Genomic DNA, 1,740 nt, shown 5'->3' on the forward strand with positions numbered 1-1,740 from the left:
GTCACTCACTGCACTACCAGGACATGCCTGCAGTGTGCCCCCTGGGGTCTGGAGAGGGTGCCCTGAGAGCAGAGACGGGGTTCCATCACAACCCCACTCCTGGCACAGGACATGGCTCCAAGAGAACTTGGAATTTGCCAAGTCATGTTTTCATTAAGCACGTATTGAGCCCCATCTGTGTGCCAGGCCTGGTGCTGCACACTGGAGCGGTTGTGCCAGTGAGTTAAAGAACAAAGGAATGAATGACTTGGGGGCTGCCTGCTCCAGGCTCTGGGGGCAGCTCAACAGCACAGAAAGAGTCACTGTGAGGCTGACAGCCCTGGACTCCAGTCCTAGCCCTGTCACTGCCCACCTGTAAGACAAGACCAAACCACTAAGCCTCCAGAGCCTCAGTTTCCCTATCCACAAGCTGGGCTGGTGGCAGCCCCTTCCCGTGGTTCTGACATGGTTCTGATGAGGCTGACGGATGCCCCAGCCCAGAGTCTGACTGGAGCAGGTGCCCGGTTAAGCTGCTCTTTGATCCCAGTTGTGCCCCTGGGCCCCAGCTTGGGTCTGGGAGTCCCTCCTAAGGGCAGGGGCAAGCCCCCGCCGGCCCCTATCTGTCCCCACCCTGTAGAGCTCCCAAGTGGGCCCATGGCACCCACTCCTGCCCCTCTCACCCCCAGAACCACGTCAACCTCGTGCATCGGAAAGGGAAGACCAAAGTGTGCCCTCATCCTGGCTGCGGCAAGAAGTTCTATTTATCCAACCACCTGCGGCGGCACATGATCATTCACTCAGGTCAGGCCCAGGGCTGGGTTGGCAGCTTGAGCTACAGGCAGGGGGCCCTGGGCCTGGAAGCCAGGGCTGGGAGCAGGGTGCAACCTGGGCCTGGGGCTGCCTCTCTCAGAGCCTCCTCCATGTCCACCGCAAGGGCTGGTGTGAGATGGTGGAAGTAAAGCAGTTCACTGGGCACGTCCCCAGTGGTCAGTAAGCTGGAGCTGCATGGCCACAAGGACACCTACTGTTATGAGTCATGTGTAGCTGGGCAGGGGCTGGCTGCCTCGTCCCTAGCTTGGCCTCTGGGCTCCCCACTTCTGCAAGCAATGCTCATGTGGGAGCTGTTTCAGGACTGAGCAGGAACACTGAACCACCCCAGGGTAGGGAAGTGGACTTGAGACAGGATTTCTGTTCCGTCTGCCACAAGCACCTCCCTGACCCAGGTCATAGCCTATAGGTTCGTGGGGAGCGCTGGTGCCTCCCCCCGTGCCCAGCGAGAGGGCACGGCTTCAGACTTTTCGAGAAGCCTGAACTTTAGATTTTTATGTGAAATCGCCCCAATAGGTGAAATATTTGGGTCAAACTCAGGCCCACTCTGGCTTGGCAGTTTGCGTCCTGTGCCCCTCAGGGATCTGAGTTCAGATTCTTGCTCTGCCTAATCGCCTTCCTAGGCAGCCTCCGAGCCTCCTGCGAGGATGTAGCTGCGCTTCATTTTAGCTGCCTTAGTTATCATAGTCTTCTTCAGGTGTCCGTGAATTCACCTGCGAAACCTGCGGCAAGTCCTTTAAGAGGAAGAACCACCTGGAGGTACACCGGCGCACGCACACAGGCGAGACGCCTCTGCAGTGAGTGACGGGCTTCCGGCGAGGGGCTGGGAGGAAGGGCATCCGGGCCCGGACCCGCCCAGGGCAGTGCCTAGGCGGGTGACGCCCCCAGCGTTGCCTCTGGGGTTTCCAGAGTATCCCCCAGGTGGTACCGCCC

At 59.4% G+C, this 1,740-nt stretch overlaps 1 protein-coding gene across 1 annotated transcript in view; it reads left to right on the top strand.

The window, feature by feature from the left end:
• The window catches only part of ZNF653 (zinc finger protein 653), an 18,822-nt gene that overhangs the window by 13,819 nt on the left and 3,263 nt on the right, over nt 1-1,740 (top strand). Inside the window, 2 exon segments of the mRNA XM_010828495.1 lie at nt 666-780; nt 1,505-1,682. Of these exon segments, the coding sequence (XP_010826797.1) occupies nt 666-780; nt 1,505-1,682 (293 nt within the window).

This window comes from Bison bison, unplaced genomic scaffold, assembly GCF_000754665.1.
Source record: "Bison bison bison isolate TAMUID 2011002044 unplaced genomic scaffold, Bison_UMD1.0 scf7180017864492, whole genome shotgun sequence".
Lineage (NCBI taxonomy): Eukaryota > Metazoa > Chordata > Mammalia > Artiodactyla > Bovidae > Bison > Bison bison.